Raw genomic sequence first — 23,062 nt, forward strand, 5'->3', positions numbered from 1 at the left:
TAATTTGGAAGGTTAATAATTATTTAATTTCTTTATAAACTGTGTGAGTTTTGGTAGTTTGTGTCTTTTAAGGAATTGGTCCATTTCAGTTAAAGTCATCAAATTTGTTGACTTAGAGTTGTTCATATTATTTCTTTATTATTGTTTTTCTATGTCTAAAGGATCAGTAGTGATAACCCATATTTCTGATACTGTTAATCTGTGTCTTCTCTCTGTTTTAGTTGGTTATCTTGGCTAGAGATTTATCAATTTTATTGATCTTTTCAAAGAATCAGCTTTGGTTTCTCTTTTTTTTCTGTTTTAATTTCTTTGATTTCTGCTCTCACTTTTATTCTCTTCTTCTTCTTGTTTCAGGCTTAAATTGTTCTTTCTCTGGTTTCCTAGGTGGAAGCTTAGATGTTTGATTTTATGTCTTCTTTTTTAATATATGCATTTAATACTATAGATTTCTTTCTAAGCACTGCTTTTGCTGCATCCTACAAATTTTGATAAGCTGTATTTTCATTGTCATTTAGTTCAAAATACTTTTAAAATTTCTCTTGAAACATCTTCTTTGGGACATGCGTTATTTACAGATGTTCTTTAATCTCCAAATATTTTGAGATTTTCCAACTGTCTTTATGTTATTCGTTTCTAGTTTAATTCCATTGTGGTTGAAGAACATATTTTGTATGATTCCTATTCTTTTAAATCTGTTAAGGTGTCTTTTATGACCTATAGAGTGGTCTATCTTGGTGAATATTCTATGCAAGCTTGAGAAGAATGTGTATTCTGCAGTTTTTGTATGTAGTGTTCTATAAATGTCATTTGGATCAAGTTGATTGATAGTGCTGTTCAGGTCAACTGTATCCTTACTGATTTTTTTTTCCTGCTTGATCTATCAATTATTGAAAAAAGGGTGTGGAGGTCTCCAGTTATAATGGTGGATTTGTGTATTGCCCCATGCTTTTCTATCAGTTTTTGACTCAAATGTTTTGATACTATTGTTAAATGCCTACACTATAATTGTCTCCTTGGAGAATTGATCTCTATATTATTATGTAATATCATTCTTTATCCTGAGAAGTTTCCCTTTTCTGAAGTGTGCTTTGTCTAAAATTAATATAGCTACCCCAGCTTTCTTTTGATTCATGTTAGCATGGTATATCATTTTCTATCCATCCCTTACTTTTAACTTAGCTGGGTCATTATATTTATAATGAATTTCTTATGTTCAACATACAGTTGGCTCTTATATTTCTCTTCACTCTGGTAATTGCTGTCTTTTAATTGATGTATTTAGACCATTTATATTTAAATTGATTATTGATATAGTTGAATTAATATCTACCATTTTTGTAACTTTTCTCTTTGTTGCACTGTTTGTTTTCCTTCCCTTTTTCTCCTTTCTCTGGTTTTAATTAAACATTTTATATGATTCCGTTTTATCTCTTCTCATAGCTTATCAATTATACTTCTTTTAAAAGTTTTAATTGTTTCTCTTGAGTTTTAGCATAAAATTTTAATATAAAATATATTTAATAATATATATACATAGATACATATATGTTTACATATACTATAACTAATCTAAGTCCCCCTTCAAATAACAGTAGCCTCCCTCATGTGTAGTGCGGGTACCTTATATAGCAGCATACTTTCAGTTCCTCATTCCAATCTCTTATGACAGTGCTGTACTTCATTTCATTTAACTGTTTACTATAATCACCAATATATTGTTACTATTATTATTACTTTTAGGAAACAGTTATCTTTTGTATTATTCAGAATAAGAAAAATAGATTTTATTTTTGCTTTATTTATTCCTTTTCTGATGCCTTTCCTTTATTTATGTAGATCCAGGTTTCTGACCTATATAATTTTCCTTTTCCCTGAAGAACTTCTTTTAACATTTCTTTCAGTACAGGTCTGTTGATAATAACTTTCCTCAGTTTTTGTTTGTTTGAGAAAGTATTTATTTATCCTCCAGAACTTTTGAAGAATAATTTTACTGGGTATAGAATTTGCATGGTGTCTGATCAGAAATTGCTGTTATTCCTACCCTTGTTCCTCTAGAAGAAAGGTTTTTTTTGTTTTGTTTTGTTCTGTTTTTCTCTCTGGCTTCCATTAAGATTTTCTTTGTGTCTTTTGTCCTCTGTAGTTTGAGTCAATATGCATAGGTATAGATTTTTTTGGTATTTATCCTGTTTGGTATTCTCTGAACTTCCTGGGTCTATGGTTGGTGTCTGTTCTTAATTTTGGAAAATGCGTGGCCATTACTTCAAACATTTATTCTGCTCCATTCTTTCTTTATTCTATCTCTGGTATTTATGTTATACCTTCAGATATTGTTCCAGAGTTCATGGATGTTTATTCTGTTTTGTTGTGTGGCGGGGGTTCTTTTTCACTCTTTTTTCTCTCTGCATTTCAATTTGTAAAGGTTCTATTGAACTGTCATCAAGCTCACTGTTTTCTTTCCTCAGTGAGTCCAGTCTACTGATGAGGTCATCAAAGGTATTCTACATTTCTGTTACACTGTTTTTGATTTCTAGTATTTCCTTTTGATTCTTAGTTTTCATTTTTCTGCCTATATTACCTATCTTTTCTTCTATATTGTCTACTTTTTCCATTAGAGCCCTTAACATATTAATTATAATTATTTTCAATTCCCTCTCTGTTAATTCCAAAATTTGCATAATATCTCAGCCTAGTTTTAATGCTTGTTTGGTCCCTTTTAACTGTATTTCAGCATGTCTTGCCATTTTTTTTTAAAGCCAGACATGATGTATTGGGTAATGGGGACTGAGGTAAATAGACCTTTAATGTGAGGTAATAGGCATTCTGTCAATAATTGTTAATGAATGAATGAATGAAGAATGTTTGTATTGTAAGGTCTAACTCTAAACTGAATGTTGTGGTTCTTTTAAGGTTTTTTACCCTTTGGAAAAATCAAATGAACTCAATTTTTTCTTGTATGGAAACATTTTTAGTCTATGGAACATGACAAACATTTTACTCTGTCAGTTGATTAAGCTTTATAGCTGTACAGTGCCATTGTTATTTACCCAAGCTAGTAATAAAAATACCATGCATGGTATTATTTTCCTATTTTTTCCTATTTATACTAGATTTTACAAATCTACTATAAAATTTTTATATATTTTAAATTAGAACATATTGCTATTATTATTAAAATGCTACTCCATTACTGTCAGGGCCAGGAAGATGCCAAAATTATGTTACCTATTTGTCCACACACACATACATGTACATACATACACACACACACACATATATATATATTATATATACAATATACATTTTCATATATAGGCTGTCACATATGCAGACATACTCCCATAGTAGCTAAAACAATGATAATAACATAAAGATGTTTTTTAGAAAAGTTCTTATAATAAAGTCTAACAATTAAATTATTTCAGTGATTAAGTCTTTGCCATGACATGCAGTAATGACAAAAAATAGATTAAACCAGTCAGGTAATTACTGAATTAAGTGTCTGGAATTACAGAACGGAGTAGGTGTATGTATGTGTGTTATAGAAATAATAAACCTACTGAAGTAAAATTTAGTCACTATCAACTTTAGGAACTTTGATAAGGCATTCCCTTCATTTTGCTGGAAAAACAGAAATGAATTTGTAGGCAGACACCATTGTACTAATTGGTTGATATGAATTTCAGCTGCCATAAACTAATTCATTTACATTCTGCTCATAGTACAAGGAAGATTATAATAACAAAGGTTTCCTGTTCCAGCTACCTTCCCTATCTTTGCCATGATTTCCCTATCTTCCCTACCTTTTCCCTACACACACACACACACACACACACACACACACACACACACACACACACACACAAATGCACATACACCTATACACCACACCCAAAATCTTAGTATATCTCAAATAGCTTGTTTCCTCTGGTTCCTGGCATCTTTACAGTTAGATGAAAGGAAAAAAGTGTAAAGTAGTAGTAGAAAAGATGTAAATGTATTACAGTGATTTCATTGGCTTTGGAAACCTAACTTTCAAGTCAGAAATGTTTATACTAAATGTGAACATTGCTTTCTGCACATATGGAAAGAGTCTAGGTCCTAGATTCTGTTAGGCACCCCCCTCGTTAAATATCTTCCTAAATAAGTTCAGAATCTTGAGTTCACTTAGTTTAGTAAATTGTATATAAAGCCCAGAAGTAGAAGTGGAATTCCAAACTCTGTTTTAGAAAACACATGAACAAATTGTAATAACTATCCTAGTGGGTAACTGTTAAATCTAAAAAATGTTTGCCAGATGTGGGTATAGAAGTTTCTGAATACATCCCTTAAATTTCGTCTTTGCTTTTTTATAACAAGTGATTGATAGCCAAGATCAGTTATGAATAAGAACAGATCAAAGAGATTATAAATGGAAAATAATTGTAAAGAAAGATGTCCCTTTCTTCCTTTGTATTTTTCTGCTACAATGAGAAGGCTTAGTTTTGAGCTTTTATAGTTGTCACAGTTTAGACTATAATTATCTCATCACTGTTTGAAGAGAAATTTAATCATATTAAAAAACATTAGGAAACTTCTTTTTTTGTGAATTTGTAGATGTGTTATCTTTTTGAAGAACTGATTGATCATCTACTGATTTTTTCTTTTAGTGGAGAATTTAAAAGTACATGTTCTGTGTACTAGTGATTATTTAACAAAATGAAAGGCAGGGTTTAAAATACCATGGTTATCTAACAAGAATAATGATGATAACATATTAGCAACATGGTAAAATTGATTGCTTAGACACGAAAATTCAATTAAGCATTTTAAGATTTTCCTTAGCTGTACAGATTTTGTTAGGTTTGAAAACATCTATTTTGATTTTTAAAGGAATCCAGACTAAATGCATATTAAATTTATACTCAGTAGTCTATGTTTACTCTTTTTCATTTTTACAAATCTTCCAAAAGAACCAATAATAATAGTGTACCAAAATCAAGTGTAAGCTATTATTTTGTGGTACAATATACATTGTATTACTTTTGAAATCTTAAGTGGTCATGTAATATATGGTGAAATGATGTAAAATATAATCACAAATGAGCTGCGTCTTATATATACTAAAAAATACAAAATTTAAATTCTCTCCTTATATATATCTCTCCATATCTATCTATCTATTTATCTATCTACCTTTGTATAAAAGGAAGTTCTGTTCTGTTACATATAGTTTCAAATGAAAAAATATCAGTTTCATAGAAAACTATGTACTTTACTTAAGAAAAGTATTTGAGAAAAGCGTGCGTAACAATAGATTAATATATATGATAGGCTCTCCCTGAGTTATAGAAGCTTAACTTAATGAATAACCTTCAGTGCATAATCTCTCAGTCTTTATATAGCAACCATCTTGTCTCTGACTGGTGATGCCATTTATTTTGACCCACAACCTCCCCTCTCCCCCTCTTATTACTTTTTATATGATACTATACTTTTAGTACATTATTTACCATCAAGGGAGGTATACATGTATGATACTTACCAAATTATGTCTCATGATTTACAGTTGATTAGTAGGTATTCTCTCAATGATGTACAATTTAATTGATTCTAGAGATTCACTGAGCACCTGCTATATTTACCTAATATAGAATGTATTGTGGATACAGTGATAAGGAAGACAAAGGCTCCTCTCCTGAAGGAAGGTGTCTTTTTATTCACTTTCTCTTTTCCTACTCTTGGTCAGTTTTCCAACTCTTGATCAACTGCTTCAAGAACATCTTCTAACTCACTTCTTTTTTTGTATTCTTTTTTCTTCCAGTTTTATTGAGATATAATTGAATGTAACACTGTATATAAGTTTAAGATGTACAGCGTAATGATTAAACTTACATACATCATGAAATGATTATCACAATAAGTTTAGTAAACATCCATCATTTCATATAGATACAAAATTAAAGAAATAGAAAAAAATTTGTGATAAGAACTCTTAGGATTTACTCTCTTAGCGACTTTCATATGTAACACATGGCAGTGTTAATTATATTTATCATGTTGTTACATCCCTAGTACTTATTTGTAGCTGGAAATTTGTACCTTTTGACCACCGTCATCCAGTTCCCCCTCCCCCTATCCACTTCCTCTGGTAATCACAAATCTGATCTCTTTTTCTATGAGTTTGTTTGTTTTTGAAGTGTAATTGACCTACAGCGCTATGTTAGTTCCTGTTACACAATGCAGTGATTTGGTATTTTTATACATTTCAAAATGACCACCACAATAAGTCATTACCATTTGTCACCATACAAAGATATTACAAAGTTATTGACTATATTCCCCACGCTGTACATTTCATACCCATAACTCATTTATTTTGGAATTGGAAGTTTGTACCTCTGAGCCAAAACAAAAAGCAAAACTGCTAGGTTGGGGTTATGTAGTGTTCGTGGTATATCTTTATGAAGGAAAATAAGAAAAACACAAATTTTAAGATTCAGACATAAAAGAATCAGAACCATTTACCTACAGAACTTTTTTATAATACTTACAAGTACCTTTTAGTACTTCTTCAGTAACTTTCACTTATCTTTTCCTTTAGTAAACCTGCTTTTCTTTGAGTACTATTAATTCTACAGAAAAAAAATGTATTCCACTTTGTTTAATTGTTAGTTCCAACAGTGTTGTCATATACTATTTTTCATTTCAGATGCACAGTTTTAGCCTGCAAAATAGATTAAATAGGCTTGTGTAGGCTACCCTGGACATAGAAAAATAATTTATACTATTATTTCTGGAGTAAATTGTTTCAAGGTCCCCAAAATTAGCTTTAAAACTTTAGAACTAAGTCAATTTACGAAGGCAAGTCAGCTATCTTGTATAATTGGTCTGAAAGGAAAATTTAATTGCTAAGTTTTAGAACAAAATATTCTTTATATGTTCAGGTACATGAATTCACTATATATTTTCTTTTAAAATATTTTACTTGGAAATATTCTGTGTTTGTGTATGTATGCTTGTATGCATGTGCGCATGTGTTACGACAGACATCCATGAGCACACCAATTAGATTTAACAAATGTTAATATTGTTCCATTTTTGTTTTGGAGCTTTTATTGTTATTTTCAAAGGTTTCCTGTGCCAAGATCATGTTGCTTTAATTACCATAGTTTTATAACAGATATTGAAGTTCTCCCCTCCTTCTTCAAAATCCTCTTGGTTTTTTTCTGACCCTTTACTTTCCTGTATTAATTTTGAAATCTTAATGTCAGTTTTCATAAAAAATATATGACAGGATTTTAATTAACCTTTTTATTAAAATGGTGTTGATAGGTTAACAGGTGATTTGTATGATTCCTGAATGTTTCTCCATGCACTGAATGAACACCTGTCCTCATATGGGGTGAAGTCAAGAACCTAGGCTGCACTTTAGTGAGAGGGACCATCCAGGTAGGACCGTGCCCCAGAGAAGAGAAACCCTGCTGGATAGGGCAGGTGAAGAAATCAGGCCAAAAGAATAGAGTGCCTTTTTTTCCCCTCTAATGGTATAGTTGTAATTCTTAAGATCCTATGTTATTTAAAATTGTGTTTTTAAATGTTTACATATGAAAATATTGATTAGCAACCAGAGTTTCAAACTCACTGCTTCACAATATTTCCTACAGAAATTAAACTGCTGAGGGTTTTGATCAAACCTGACAAACCTGCTTGCATCATCTTTTTCTTTTTAACCACACTCCACAGCCACTGTCTTCTCTCTCCCTTTGGCCTTGACCTTATATTTTTGCCTAGAGCAGCACAATGCATAAGCATCAATAGTTCTTAACAAAAGGACACAAAACCATGAGTAAAATAACACTCTAATAAAGCAACTATGTGTTCCTATGCTATAGTCATAGCTTTTATTTTCTAAATTGGTCTAGTTCCCAATACCTCCTCCTATATAATCAACGGGGTCTATTTAAAGTAACTTACGTTAACTAATTAATTAAGCACATCATATCCAATTCACTTTGTGAGAACTTTACTAGTTTAGCCTGCCAGCAGTGTTTAGATAAAAATTCAGTCAGGAAATTATCAATATCAGGGAAGTCCTGTAGATAGCTGTAAGTGTGTATCCCAGAGGGTGAAGCATAAGGGAACCTGGGCTACATACCCAGAACTTTAATACCACTAAGCCAAATGGAATCCCTGATCAAAAAGAAGTGGAATACTGGTCAAGGCCTCAGAGTCTCAGGAGTAGGTGAAATAATCAAGTAATTCAGTTACTAAAGATTTATGTGCAAGGCAGTGTCTTTTTCACAAGAAGTAGGACCAGAGCCCAACAACTACAATTACCTCAAAAACTAGAACTGAACTGGACCAACAACATGCCATATTTATTGCTGTTCCACAAAGCTATTGGCTTCAGTCTCTCTATATTCTCCCTAATGGTGAACAAAATTAGTCCCAGAACCCATGAGCAGAGTTGAGCCTTCCTGTATCTGTGAGTTATATAACTCTAGTTATGGTAATTTCAAGAACAAGTGCAGAAAAAATGAAGTTCATTGTAGTGAATATGGAGCGTCAGATTCTATGGATTCCATGCTTTATAAGAGAATGTTTATTAGATCTGCATTTTAACCTTGTGAGTCTCCTCAGTTTATCCAAGTTAAATCTCAGCTGATAGATTTTTTGTTCACTTCACTAATCCTCTAAGTGTTCATCTCCAATTATTAAACTCTGATCAGATATTAAGTACTGTGAATAAAACAAAATATGAAAAAATACTTTCTGCTTAGTGAAGTAACTAGTATAACTAGATCCCTGTGTCAAACCATACATAAGCTTAAGATGTATTAACAGTCACTTTGGAAGACAGTTTGGCGTTTTCTTACAAAGCTAAATATATTCTTACCATAGGATCCAACAACACCGAAATGTAGAAGTCAAACCATTACAGGTTTTAGAACATATAATAGAAGTAAGACATAAAGAATACTAACCATTAAGTATATGATTGACCAAATTAACTACATTAAAATTAAAAACTTAATTGAAAAACACCATAAAATGAAAAGATTGGACACAGTGTAGGAAAAGATGTTTGCAAATGACATGCAGCTGATGTAAGGAACTCCTACAAATTAAATATACAAAGTACTTGAACATTTTACAAAAGAAGAAATCCAAATGCTTGATAAACATATATGTCAAAAGATGTTCAATCTGATTAATAATCAGGAAAATATGTTATATCCACCATGATTAGCACAAATTTAAAAGTCTGAAAATACCAAATATTGGTGAAGATGGGGTACAACTGGAATTCTTATACACTACAGGTGAGAATGCAAATTGGTGCAACCACTTTGAAAAGCTGTTTGGTATTATCTAGCAAAGTTGAAATTTTATCTATGACCCAAGAATTTATTTTCTACAAATATCCCAGAGCAGTGGTTCTCAAATTGTGGTGCATAGTCCCTGGGATTCCCAAAGCACTTTCAGATTAAACCTACTTTCATAATAATACTAAGACTTAATTTGTCTTTTTTTTTTTTTTTAAACTGTGTTGTTTACTCTTCACAAAAACAGTGATGGGTATGTACTGGTACTTTAGCATGAATCAAGGAAACCATACTAATAGTCATTGTATTTGTCACCATCGTGCCAGTTTCACTTAAGAATGTCTTTGATGAAGCAAAAGACTTACTAATTTTATTAAGTCATGACCCTTAAGTACATGCCTTTTATCAAATCATCTGTATCACAAAATGGGAAGTATGTAAAGCACGTTTTGCTCCATATCTCAGATGAACTAGCTGCTTTTTCCCTGGAACACAATTTTTATTTAAAAGAACAAATGAGAAACTATGGGTTGTTGGCAGAAATTCACTTGAAAAATGAACAAATGAGCTTACTGTTCAAGGAAAACAACCAACGTTATTTATTGCCAATGATAAAATTTGAGCTTTTGAGCAAAAATTCAAATTTAGGATAAGTTCCAACTGTCAGTATGAGCTTGACAGCTTCCTAATGCTTAAAGACTTTTCCAATGAGATTGGTGATATTGATGAAACAGGATACAAAGAGATCACTGATAATGGATTCAGAATCCACATTTCAACTAACCTTTAAGAAATTACTAGTTTTCAAGTTTTCTTGTAGAATCAAAAAGTCTATCATTATCTGAAAGGGCTAACGAAAATACTCTTCCCCTTTCTAACTATACATTAGTGTGAGGCCAGATTTTCATCATATACTTCAACCAAAACAAAATACCACAATAGACTGAATGACGAAGGAGATATGAGAATCCAGCTATCTTCTAGTAAGCCACACATTAAAGAGATTAGCAAAAATGTAATTAAACAATGCTATTACTCTCACTGACATTCTTTTGTTTGGGAAGGTTTTTTAAATTAAAATGGTTATTTATGTTAGCATGTATTGGGTTTATTATTACTTAAAATGAATTAATAACTATTTAAAAAGTTTCTCAGTTTTAATTTTTATTATGATAAATATCACCACATACAACCTGATAAACAAAAGATCTTTGGGGTCTTCAATATTTTTAAGAATATAAAGGACACCAAAAGTTTAAGAAGCTGTTGTAGAGATACTCTTACATATATGACCAGGAATTATGTTTAAGAATGCTCATAGCAACATGATCCATAGTAGCCCCATATTAGGAACCACAGCAAATCCTTCATCATAGAATGGATAATTAAATGGTGTATCTATAAAGGAAATCTATATAGCAGTGAAAATGAATGAGGTATATAGCTAGACGGCTCAGCAGAGATGATGCTTTCTAAAAAAATGTTGAATAAAAGAAGCAAGTTTTAAAAGCATATATACAGTGTGATTCCACTTTATTATTTCAAAACCAGGCAGAGTTAACATATATTGTTTAGAGATGCATAGGGAATGATAACCCTGATAACAGAAGTCAAGATAGTAGTTCTCTCTCAGGGGAGGAAGAAGAATATAACTGTTAAGGTGAATACAGGAGACAAGCTTTTATTATTCTGAAAATGTTGTATTTCTTAAATTTGGTAGAGATAACATGGATGTTTGCTTTATAATTCTTTAAAATGTAAATATATGTTTTATTCTCTCTTAAGTATGTATGATATAAAATAACATATATTATGAACATAAGAGAATAAATTAACCTCAGAAAAACAAAACAAGAAAATATAATTAAGAAGTATGACAGGGCTTCCCTGGTGGCGCAGTGGTTGAGAGTCCGCCTGCCGATGCATGGCACATGGGTTCGTGCCCCGATCCGGGAGGATCCCACATGCCGCGGAGCGGCTGGGCCCGTGAGCCATGGCCGCTGGGCCTGCGCATCTGGAGCCTGTGCTCCGCAACGGGAGAGGCCACAACACTGAGAGGACCGCGTACCGCAAAAAAAAAAAAAAAAAAAAAAGAAGTATGACAAGGGAGTTAATCTGACTGGTGACCAGTTGCACTTGTGTTGTATGCATTGCCTGCCATGAAACTCAAATAGAGTCACATAGAGTCAATAAACCATCAAACTTTTACATTATTTTTAAACAAAGCTGAAGTTTATCTTGAAGCAATTTTTGTTAGAATGATTCATAACATCTCTATTTCTTGAGTTCTTGTTCAAAATGCTTTTATACTCAGTTTGGCTGGATACACGATTTTTACTAGGCACTGCTCTATTGTGTGCTGGTGTTAAATGTCACCATGGAGAAATCTGAAGTTAATCTGATTGTTTTACTATTATAGGTAATTTGTTCTTTTGCCCTGATTGCCCAAAATATATTTTATTTTTGATGTCCAGTAAGTTTACTAGGATGTGACTCAGTGTGGATTCACCTGTGTCAGTTTTTCCTAGTAGAATAGTTCACATTTGATGAGATTTTAGCCATTTTTGTTTCTTGAAATTTTTCTTGTATTTTTAAGTCACTTTTCTTTCTGTTTATTATTTTGATTCTTCTCTTTAGGGACAACAGCGATATATATATTGGATTCCTTTATTTTGATCCTTTTAAACTCTTTGTACAATTTTTTTTTTTTTTTTTTTTTTGCGGTACGCGGGCCTCTCACTGTTGTGGCCTCTCCCGTTGCGGAGCACAGGAACACAGACTCCGGACGCGCAGGCTCAGCGGCCATGGCTCACGGGCCCAGCCGCTCCATGGCATGTGGGATCTTCCCGGACCGGGGCACGAATCCGTGTCCCCTGCACCGGCAGGCGGACTCTCAATCACTGCGCCACCAGGGAAGCCCTGTACAATTTTATTTTGCTTGCTCTTTTTACTTCTATGAGGAATGTTTTGAGCAGTTGCCTTTTTTTTTTTTTTTTTTTTTTTTGCTAACTCATCATGGCCTTTTTCCTGTGATGGTTTTATTCCACGCCCCCCACACACACATTTATTTCCTCTGACAGTTCATGCTTTCATCTCTCATCTTGCCGTATCTTCCCTGATTGCTTGTATCTCTGCGTTAAATTCTTGTTTTTATGAAATGATGTCTTCGTTAAGTTTGAGTTCATATGTGTCCAATTTTTCTCTTTCCTGTAGCAACATTTTTTTTCTGCCAAGTGTCTCTCATCTTCTGTTTGTATTTTCCTGTTCTTTTTTAAAAAAATTATTTCATATATTCTAGACGTACTTCTTGTTCCTTTTGAATCATACATCTTTGAATGAGTTTGATTTTTCTGGATGAACTACTTGTAGAAGGTTTATGTTGGGTAGGCACCAGAGCTACTTTCTCAGCAGGAATTTATTACTGATATACAGTATTGCATGATTCAAGTTCTTTAACCCTGTATTTCTTTAACAACTGCTGGCAAGGTAGAATCTCTCTTTCACCTTTCCTCACTGACAGACTGATTCCTACAAATATAGTTTTTATGACTCCCCAGTTAGCCCCATCTACTCTTCCTCTGACAACTAGAGCAAGGGTGTATATTCCAACAGTTTGCACCCTTACACCAATTGCTTATAAGAAAGTATTGCTGGTTTTGTCCCTCAGATTGTTGCACTTAACTTTGGAGAACATGCTCTACTCGTTTTAGCTTAGATCACTTCTTGTTGTCCCCTCTCTCTGTGTGTCTTTCCACATTCTTCTAATTTTTCTGTATTCAATCAGCCTTCCACATACATTGATATGGTGGTTTATGGTTTTAGAAGTTTCCTACTTTTCATTAAATGTAAAGTTTGTGGGGTTTTTTTCTTATTTTTCGTATTGGTTTTGGGTGATATCTTAGAGGAAAAGGGAAAACTTTTTACTCAAAATGTAGAAATGAGTGTCCTTTAAACTTTTGAAATAAATCAGAAGTACTAAGATATGAGAAAGGGAATTTTTGATCTTTCATTTGTTTCCCCTGGGAGATTTAGTTGAAAATCTTCAACATATAATTTATTTCCTGGGAAATAATTTACTTTGTTTTAATAGATTTGGGGCTTCATTTTCTGAAAAATTAAGACTAATTTTGAAGTACTTTAGTTTCAGGATTACTTAGCTTTCCATAATTGGGTATATTATCCTAATCAACTACAAACTTCTCTCTCATTGAGTTTGAGATTTGATTTTACCTTATTTATAAGCTAATAAGTTAGCTTATTACTGTTGCATGGAGCAAAAGACATGAGATTCCTGGATCAGAGACTTCAGCACAGCAAGCAGCATAAGCATCAGCATATTTATTTTGGTTCCTTTTGGCCCCAAATCCCACATGGGCAACACAGTATGGCCCAGATGAATGCCACACATGTAGTGGGTTTGCATCAAAACTGAGAAACAGGGGCTTCCCTGGTGGTGCAGTGGTTGAGAGTCTGCCTGCTGATGCAGGGGACACGGGTTCGTGCCCTGGTCCGGGAGGATCCCACATGCTGCGGAGCGGCTTGGCCCATGAGCCATGGCCGCTGAGCCTGTGCGTCCAGAGCCTGTGCTCTGCAATGGGAGAGGCCACAACAGTGAGAGGCCCACGTACCGCAAAAACAAACAAACAAACAAACTGAGAAACACTGAGCTTGGGAAATCTAATAGTTTTATAGCAAGTAGTAAGTAAACGTGCTTTGTCCAGGGGAAGATGTTACTTCATTTCCTAAAGTTGTCCTGAGGAATGGCCTGGGTTAAGAGCAGGCCTTGCAGACTTGGCATACTCAGCAAAATGTGGGGGAATCACAAGAGGCCTAAGGAAGACTTTCCCAGTTTTCTCTCTTTCTCTAACCCTCCACAAATGAGAATCGTTGCCTAATCTATTAATTTTATTGAACTTAAATGATTAATTTTGTTAAACACATAAAACCAACCATGGAAGTATTTTCTTGTTATCACTATTCACTCACTGGTGTGGGCGCCAGGTTCACCAAACTCTCTTTTGTTCTTTTTTATTTTTTTTTTAATTATTATTTTTTAACTCAAGAGCAGAGAGTTGAGTTTATTTTCTATCTATCTGTCTGTCCTTATTTCTGGTCACAACATCATTATCAGTCCCAGCAAGGACCCTTTTTGTTTCATATATGTGCATATATTTCTATATTCCCATTTTCCACTTCCATTTCTTCCCTCCCATAGATAACTCCTTTAATAAATTTGATATCTATATTTGAATTCATATGTATCCTTGCAAAATATTGCAGGTTGTTTTATATATGTCTGTGTTTATTTTTTAACTTTTTAAAAAAATTTTATTTATTCTTTTTTTTTTTTTGGCTGCGTTGGGTCTTCATTGCAGTACATGGGCTTCTCACTGCAGTGGCCTCTCTTGCTACGGAGCACAGGCTCTAGGCGTGAGGGCTTCAGTAGTTATGGCATGTGGGCTCAGCAGCCGTAGCTCACGGGCTCTAGAGAGCAGGCTCAGTAGTTGTGGTACACGGGCTTAGTTCCTCCATGGCATGTGGGATCTTCCCAGACCAGGGCTCGAACCCATGTCCCCTGCATTGGCAGGCAGACTCTTAACCACTGCGCCACCAGGGAAGCCCTATTTTTTAACTTTTTAAGTTTGAAATGTTTTCAGACTTATGGAAAAATTGGTACGGTAGAAAGATTTCCTCTGTGTCCCTGAGTCAGATTTAAAAATTGTTAATATTTTGCAACATTTCTTTCTCTCTCTTTTTGTATATGTACATGTATTTTTTTCTGTACTATTTGAGAATAAGTTGTAGACATGTCCCCTATCCCTAACTATTTCAGCATCTGTTTCCTGAGAAGAAAAGATAATCTCTTACGTAAGAGTATAATTATCACATTAGAAAGTTTAACATTGATGCACTACTATTATCTGATATATAGTCCTATTCAAATTTCCTCAATCGTCCCAGCAATATTTTTATAACCTTCTCCCCCTCCAATCCAGTTTCTGTTGCATTTGGTAATGTCTCTAAAGTCTTTAATCTGGAACAATTCCTTGGCCTTTCTTTGTTATTTGATAAGATATATGTAATTTTTGTTTGCATGTATGATATAGTGCTATAGACCTTGTTCCTTTTCTCAATTTTTTCAGTGTTTTTAAGATCTACCTATATTTATGTGTAGACATCTATCTTGTTTGTTGCTTCCAACTTCTGCTTAGTATTCCATAATATACATCTGCCAAAGTTTATTTATCCATTCCCCAGTGACGAACACCTAGATTGTCTTCAACTCCTTGCTATCATAAATAATTCTGTCATGAACATCCTCATACATGTTCCCTTTGGGAATATTTCTGGGATATCTCTCCAAAAACAGGATTGCTGGGTCATAATGTTTCCTCTATTTAATATGACCAAATACTGCTGAATTGCTCTCTGGAACTGTTGCCTGACCACACTATAACTGTTGCGTGCTAAGATCCCAGTTTCTCTACACCACTGTCAACTGTCAACTTAGTCCTAGGTAACATTCTAATTTTTGCCAGTATGATGGTTTAAAGTAGACTCGTTTATTTTCTCTAATCATTAGTAAGTTTCATTTCTTTTGACAAACTCCTCACTGATAGAGTTTCCTCAGGAAGGAGCTTATCTGTAATATATATGTGTATATATAGATATAGATATAGATATATATACATACACACACACGCGTGCACGCGTGCGCGTGCGCGCGCGCACACGCACACACACACACACACACACACACACACACACACACACTGTCTTTCTCCGGCCTGGTCAGTGCATTAGAGGGATCTTTTTTTTTTTTTTTGCGATACGCGGGCCTCTCACTGTTGTGGCCTCTCCCGTTGCGGAGCACAGACTCCGGACGCGCAGGCTCAGCGGCCATGGCTCACGGGCCCAGCCACTCCGCGGCATGTAGGATCTTCCCGAACTGGGGCACGAACCTGTGTCCCCTGCATCGGCAGGCGGACTCTCAACCACTGCGCCACCAGCAATGCCCTAGAGGGATCTTTTGAAGCTGATGTCATAAACGGCAATTGTAAACTCCCATTTCACTTTGTGTCACTGTTAGTGAACTAGTTGACATTGGTCAGGTCATTTCTGGGATTTCTTATGTTTTAAATATAAGCTGCAAAAGTATACATTCTCTTAGACACCTGAAACGGAAATCCTTAAGACAGCTTTCTGCATCTGACACTTAAACTATAAGGATTGTAAGTAGAAATAGAATTTAAGGTTTACTTCTTCAGATACTTGAGTTCATTAGTTTTTAAATCTTTTCCCATATATACTTCTGAATTTTTTTTAGCATCTTTATTGGAGTATAAGTGCTTTACAATGGTGTGTTACTTTCTGCTGTATAACAAAGTGAATCAACTATACATATACATATATCCCCATATCTCCTCCCTATACTTCTGAAGTTTTAAAAACTATGTACCCTATTGTTTATTTTTCAGTTGATGTCCAACATTTTTTATGTCTAACTAATTGCAAAGGATAGAATTTCTAGACTACTGCAAAAATTAGTATGTAAAAAATAAAAACCTCCTTTAAATATACCTGATTGAATCTAAATGCCATAGCAATTTGGTAACCATCATTATGCATTTTAAAAATACACTAACAGGGGACTTCCTTGGTGGTCCAGTGGGTAAGACTCTGTGCTCCCAATACAGGGGACCCAGGTTCGATTCCTGGTCATGGAACTAGATTCCACATGCAGCAGTGAGGATCTCGCATGCTGCAACTAAGACCCTGTGCAGCCAAATTAATAAATAAATAAATATTTTTTTAAAAGATTATTTAAAAAATACACTAACAGCTTCTTCTTTTATAGCCAAAATTTGCATATTTTTCCCTCCTTTAACTCAATATGTCTGCTCTTCCTTTCCCTCCCAGAATATCAATCCTAATGTATATTTTAATATTTCTTAATATACTTTTAAAATATGTTTTTATGCTTAAAAGTATTTTTAATTATATCAAATATCTCTGTAACAAAAAAATTTAAGTTGCAATTACATTTTTAAAATTTCCTGTGATCATAAAAAATATTTTTCTGAATTATATGTTCATTACATTACAATTATTAGTTAATAATTGATTAGAAGAATATATACATATTATGAATTTTAATAATTAAATGTAAAAATAAAGTTTTTGTTAGAAGATGTATCTTTAAATGTATATTTTCAATTACTGCCGTTACTTCATTACTGCTAGAATGAGGCAGGATTTTAGCACCAATTCAGTTTCTTTATTTTGTTTCTATAGATGTGAATGTTGAGAAAATTGGATCACATATGTAAATAGATAAGATGAAAGGAATTTATTATAGAAATATCACTCAGTTCTTTGAGCTCCTTTTGAATTCTTTGTCAAAGCGTAACCATGGTGATCTATCATCAAATTTTTTAACAACCCATCAGCTGTTAATTTGATTATATCTTCCTATAAACTTGATGAAAACAAGAAACTACATGTTATTTAATCAATAAAGTCATTCTTTTTCTCAGTGCTGACCCTAAATGTTTCCAGTTGTCTCTTTCCTTGACACCCATTTTTTATAGCCAAAGGCAATGAACTATTGTAAAATTATGTATGACTGAAAGATAAGTCGTTCTTTTATAACGTGGGAGAAATATGATTTCAAAAGAAGCTTTACTTTTTTTTAGAAAAGAGTAAGTAGGGAAGTTGGGAATCTCAAAAGTGATTTTCTGAAAGCTATCTGTGCCTGCCTACAGCTATCTTAATATTACTCAGAGATTTGTATGAGACTACTGCTGAAAGGAAATAATATTTTTTAAGCTATCAGTATCATCATTTGAAAAGAATCATAGTAGTAATCACATCATAGCATCAACCTTTGAGAGAAGTGTAGAATATTAAGCTTATTGAATTATAAATTTATAGTGAGGAATTTTTAATGTAAATCTATAGCTGATTGTTTTCACAGAATATATGTCTAATTCAACAAACAGTAAATTCCACCATTATGTTCCTAGAAGAGGTTGACTTGAGTGTGTTGATGTCAAACACAAGAAGGCTAAGTATTGATGTTCTTGGAAGGTTATTTGGTTATGTGGAAGGGCTCTCATATGATTCTCTTCCTTTGCTTATGTTAGTCCCTATACCTGAATTATTAGTTCCTCCTCCCTCCTCCCGCCATACAGGGACATATTATATGTCTTTATTATAGCTCTTTTATATTGTATTTATGAAGGCCAGTTCATTCACTTTCCTGAACATGTCTCAAATCTAATCCCACTTCTCTATCCCGTGCCCTAGTTCAGACCTACATCATTTCTTAATTGGGTATCATCTTCTCTCTGTGCTCCCTGGCTCAATTCTCTTTCCACTCTATTGTTTCCACCACAGAATTACTATAATGATCTGTCTAAAATACAGGTCAATTCCATATTTTCCTACTCAGAAATCCTCAGTTGCTCTTTCTGACATATGTTCAAAGTCTGTACACTGCCAAAAGTATCAGTATTTACTTTCATTTATTATCTTGTGATTATCTGTTCTCAACTATCTCTCCAAATTTTTCTCTAGCAACTATTCTTATCTGTATACTCATATCTGTATACTCATGTCACACAAATTACTTATTCCCTTGAACGCATATCATGGTGCATTTATTAGAATGTCACAGTGGACACAATAAGGATTTTTTTAGTGATTTTCACCTAAACTTCTGGCTATTTGTGATGAAAGGCTTAAATTTATTCATATGCAGTAGGTAGATCCTTTTTTATTTATCCATTTATCCACAGAAAAATTTTATGATTTATCATTGAGATGTGTTTTTAAATCACATTGATAACACTAAGCATGGCTACAGGACGCAGGAAAAAATGACAAAGAAAAGCTTTAAAAAATCAGGGAGGCCATGGTAAAGAAAAGGCTATATTCATAATCCTTAAATGTATCAGGATTTTTCAAAAGGTGTTTTGAAGACACATACACACACAAACATAAATTACATAATGTATTTAATTCTCCTTTATCCATATTAATAAGAAAAAGAACTTTTATGTTTGGCCTATAACCTAGAACTCTATGGGTCGTAACTATCTTTTCATAATTCCCTTTTGGATTCAGCAAGTGAGGTAGCTTGAACTCTAGCATGTTAGAGGTAGGTTCTACTAACAATTTCAACACTTATTAACTGTGTGATCTTTAACAGGTTAATTATCTTTAGTAAATCTCAGTTTTTCTCGTCTATAAAGTTAGAATTAATATATATCCCCTCTCTGTTCAAGGAGAGACTGTATCATATGAGATAACATTTGAGAGTATATGATAAATTTAGAGAGATTTAGAAATATATTGTATCATTGAATTATTCCTTAATCTCTTTAACATTAATTCTATATTTCCTTAGAGGACCTGGTCTATCTTGATGGAAGCCGTATGTTGATAAGGCTAATAAATGATCAAATAAGGAAATAAAGGATGTATTGAGGGTTTGTTTGTTTTATTTTTTCTTATTTTGTTTCTTTTATGTTTCTTATGTTTCTTCCTTGTTAAAACAGTTTTGGTATGAACCATGATGGAATTGGAAATTCTTGTGGGACGAAAGGTCATGAAGCAGCAAAACTTATGGCAGCTCACATTACTGCAAATACCAATCCCTTTTCCTGGTCTGCCTGCAGTCGAGACTATATCACCAGCTTTCTAGAGTAAGTAATCTCTGGAGAGTGATGATGAATTGCTCCAGAAGTAAGCCATTGATAGAAGCCTAATATGTAGTGCTTCAAACTTTGCATAATGAGTAACTTTTATAGGGCCCAGTGTTCCCATATTTCAGGCTGTTCCCAAAATACTTTACTATATCATTGTGGCAAATTTTCTCCTGCATACTCAAACAGAACACAAACTGAACAGATTAGGGGAACTGAAGCGAGGCTGTAAAAGGGGTTGATGATGTGAGTGTTAGAAATGTTAAATAAATGGGAAGCAATATCAGAAAGAATTTAGATTTATATAATTTAATAGCGCATAAGCCAAGCTTTAATTCAGTGATTACATATTTCACTTTGTTGGTAAAAAAACTAAGTTCTATAGGAATGCCAAAGTATCTAATAGTAACAAACAACAACAACAAAAAACCAACGCCCAGGAAATGAAAATGAGAAAATGAAAATTTGTCTTTGAAAATTTATTATAGTGACTCATCTTTTCTACAGTTTGAGAACTTCTTTGCTGGTCCTTTAACATATATTCCAAGAGTCTGGTTATTTAAGTATGAAGAATATAAATTAGCTCAGGTATAACTATGTTTAGGAAAGCAGATGTTTTTCCACATGTCATCTGCATCGGGCTCCAGGATTAGACTTTGGAAACTGATAGACTTAGGTCTCACTTCCTAACAGTGTGACCTTGTACATTATTACTTAACCTTCCTAATATTCAGTGACCTCATTTGTTGAGTGAATTTAGGTAGTAATACACACATCATCAGGTTGTCATGTAAATAATTATGTATAACACTGTAATGTATATAAAACACTTAATAGACATTCATTAAGTGGTATAGTATTATTTTAAATAATATCGAGGTTTTAAGCACTATTGCTCAATCATTACCTTCAACTATTTTGTGCCATTTTTTTCTGAGGAGGAGAGATTAAATACTTTGTGAAAAAGTGAGTCATACATAAAGTACAGGCAAGCAACAAAAATTCTTTTTAAAAATTGTCTTTGTTCAAAGTTCACCTTAACATGATTATAGTGTAAAATTTTAGAATTCAGATAGGTTATATAGGGCAACACTATTCATTAAAATTTTGGTTCATATCTGCTAATAGCCAGATTATATTCTTAAAACTTATAGTTACATATTTTTAAAAGCCACAAACGAGATTTTCAATTACCTAGCACAATGCTTTACTCAATCAAAGATCAAAAGATAAATGTTTAAAATGGACTCTTTTGAATTAATTAATGTGATGATGAAATTGAAGGAATTAGAAATTTATTTTAGAAGGTAGCTCTTCTGAATAACCATACTATAACCTAACAATTTTTAATGTTAGTAATAGATTAATTATAACACTGTACTTGCCTTGTGCCAAAACTGGGTAAAGGACTATAAAGATAGACCACAGAGAACTTGTTTGACATCTTTTGGTAGTAATTAACAGAAAGTACTAGCAATATCATTTTCTGAGATGTTTTTAACGAGATCATATAACCTAAATATTAAACATTGTTGAAGATCTACTCTCCCCAGAAGTCAAGCCAGTCTGGAATTTCTCCCTTGACTTGGCACATGTTTTTATAATGGAATCTTAGTGTCTACCACCAGAAAGACAAACTGTATGCATGCTCAGTATTCCTGGGGATTTTTGAAGGCTTTCCTCCACTTCCTTTTTTTTTTTTTTTCCCAAGTACCATTTCTCTCTCCTCTATCCTGTTTCTATTGCACAGCGCATTTGCTAGGACAATCTCTGTATACTAAATACAAGGACCGGTTTTGATTTCTTGCCAGACCCTGCCTAGTTAAAGCTCTATGAAGGCCATTAAACTCCAAAAGGGAATCCCTAAATTGCTGATAAAATACAGTCAAGAAATCACCACTGGTTTTGTCAGAGATGTAAAATTATTACTAGTTGCAATAAAGTGTTCAATTGAATTAATTGAAAGAATTAATCCAAAAAGCATTATGTAAGCCTTATTGCCTCTTTGCATTTTCTATGTGTAAGCATGATTAGTGTTGACAGGGTTGTCATGGGTTTAATTATCCTGTATTTTATAAAAATATTTCTGTTGTGCATCCTCATGGGAATGCTCACAAAGTTAAAGCCATTAGTAAAAGATAGATGTGAAAGACAATGGGTAGAGATTTTGGGGAAAGTTGGTGCTTTTTTTTCCCTCTTTAATAGTAAACTGAACAACTCTGTAATCTGACCAAGCAATAAAGTTTTTTTAAACACAAGGCCCTTTAAAAAGGTCAGTTCACTGGAGCACAAAGACATAATAGTAACTTTCTTGAATTTCTTTTTTCCTCTTTATTAATGCAGTGGACTTAATTGCTTTAACAGCTATGTGTGATATTTTAAAAAATACAGTGATATTTTGATCAGGGATTGAGATTACATTTATGTTTTATAGTTGGCTCAAAAAGAGTCATAATATTTTATTTTCGTTTCTCTTCTCAAGAAAAAGAAATCTTGAAAGATGAATTGTTTAGGAACTGCAGCCCAGCCAACAGAATGCATACTTTTCTCTACTTAGTGACTGTATAGGCCAAAGATGATGGTGGATTTTAACAATGAGCTTTCTATGATTTATAGAGATTCACTATTCACTATGTTCAACTGAAAACAGTTTCATGGCCTTTAAATGCCAATAGAGTAAAAAGTCTCTCGTGTCATTCTGAAACACTAGGTGCTATTGATCAATCAGGAGATGGTGTTTACCAACTCCCAATATTTTTTTTCAGATTTCTTAAACTCGGTGATTCAATAAGTGGTTCATGAATCGCCCAGAAGCCGTCCTGATTAAATAATAAAGAACCCATTACCGTTAAAATGGACGTGTTATGCCAGCTTCTGATGTTTTCGACGACGGCTTTGCAGGTAGTGTCCTTCCTATCTGCCTGCGGGACTTATTTATTTATTTATTTACTTATTTATTTAGAAACTAGAGAAGATGAACCTGGTGTTATGGCTCACACTCATTGATGTCTGTGGGCTAATTTACCAGGCAGTGGAAGGCAGCCAGAA

At 33.5% G+C, this 23,062-nt stretch overlaps 1 protein-coding gene across 1 annotated transcript in view; it reads left to right on the plus strand.

Moving 5' to 3' along the window:
- The window catches only part of ADAMTS6 (ADAM metallopeptidase with thrombospondin type 1 motif 6), a 270,671-nt gene that overhangs the window by 131,294 nt on the left and 116,315 nt on the right, over window positions 1-23,062 (plus strand). Inside the window, exon 10 of the mRNA XM_060007024.1 lies at window positions 19,868-20,014. Within this exon, the coding sequence (XP_059863007.1) occupies window positions 19,868-20,014 (147 nt within the window). The remainder of the gene's footprint in view (window positions 1-19,867; window positions 20,015-23,062) is intronic.

The sequence above is a fragment of the Delphinus delphis genome, chromosome 3 (genome assembly GCF_949987515.2).
Source record: "Delphinus delphis chromosome 3, mDelDel1.2, whole genome shotgun sequence".
NCBI lineage: Eukaryota > Metazoa > Chordata > Mammalia > Artiodactyla > Delphinidae > Delphinus > Delphinus delphis.